The following is a 1,129-nucleotide window of genomic DNA, read 5'->3' as shown; positions in this document are numbered from 1 at the left end:
ACACACACACACACACAGACCTACCTTAGTCAATTATCCACAGCTGAGGTAGAGCTTAGATCAAGCCCAAAAAAAACACACACACACACACACATTAACTGTAATTATGAGGCCGAGCCCTATTTAAACCCGACAATTTAATACTTGGGCCAATATAACTGACGTTCTCAACTCTATTATGAGTTGTTTGAACTACAAAAATCTGTTTAGAATTATCGTAATGAATAATGCAACAAGGACAAAGCATGTAAACTGCGTTGTTTATTCAGAATGCAATGGATCCAAAAGAAGAAACTTAAAAAAAAACTTGGCCATAGCTCCCTCAGCCGAATAGTGTGGGTAACTGATCAAGGCACAAACATATGCCCTGGAACCATATAGGAGACTTTCTTGTCTCAATCACCTAATTAATACTGTCTTTTGCCACGGTCTGCATGCCGATGCAGTGGCCGGACTACCCAGAGCTACGGGAGAGAGCTTTCTCCCCTCCCTATTAGGCTAATAAAGTAATGTTTCAAAAAACCACAAATGCTAGATCAAGGGCCCGGCCAGAGGATAGCGGCGCGTGGGTCGGGTCAAGTTCGGACTCGGGAAGAGAATCTAAACTCTAAACTGAGGCACTTATCATCCTCACAGCTAATAACTTTGTGGAAAGGATGCTGGCTTTGGGGTAAGACGTTTTTTGTTACCTTGACTTTATGATCGGCAATCAATGTTTGGATCTTGTCCTCTGTCTCTTTCTTTAGCTCTTGGCAGTTGTTTTCCCTGTAAGGAAACCACATACATACATACATACATACATACATACAAGTATCGATTTAAAACCATGCAAGTCAAATTCAATGGGATGGTAGAGGTTTTCAAGACGCCTACGTTATTAATCACAAACTAAGTGCCTTTTTCATTTTGTAAAAGGTTTTGTACTGTTCTCATAATTATTCTCATTCATAGCTTTCGTTTCGATGTCTCACTATGTGATACGCCTCCCTTTGTATTCCTCAGAAGCATTCATCTCATTACGCCAATCCTGATTGTCTGGTGATCGAGTGTCTGCGTCAGGTCATTCGTCATTCTTACAGGACTTGATTGACAAACATAAAGCCTTCTCCACCATAAAAGTGTACCTGGC

The 1,129-nt window shown here is 41.0% G+C and overlaps 1 protein-coding gene across 1 annotated transcript in view; it reads right to left on the bottom strand.

Annotated features, from left to right (window-relative positions):
* The window catches only part of plcb4b (phospholipase C, beta 4b), an 82,478-nt gene that overhangs the window by 4,007 nt on the left and 77,342 nt on the right, over positions 1–1,129 (bottom strand). Inside the window, exon 34 of the mRNA XM_032542977.1 lies at positions 690–765. Within this exon, the coding sequence (XP_032398868.1) occupies positions 690–765 (76 nt within the window). The remainder of the gene's footprint in view (positions 1–689; positions 766–1,129) is intronic.

This window comes from Etheostoma spectabile, chromosome 18 (genome assembly GCF_008692095.1).
Source record: "Etheostoma spectabile isolate EspeVRDwgs_2016 chromosome 18, UIUC_Espe_1.0, whole genome shotgun sequence".
Classification (NCBI taxonomy): domain Eukaryota; kingdom Metazoa; phylum Chordata; class Actinopteri; order Perciformes; family Percidae; genus Etheostoma; species Etheostoma spectabile.
Note: the sequence above shows the minus strand (reverse complement) of the source record. Positions and strands in the feature narration are given on the sequence as shown.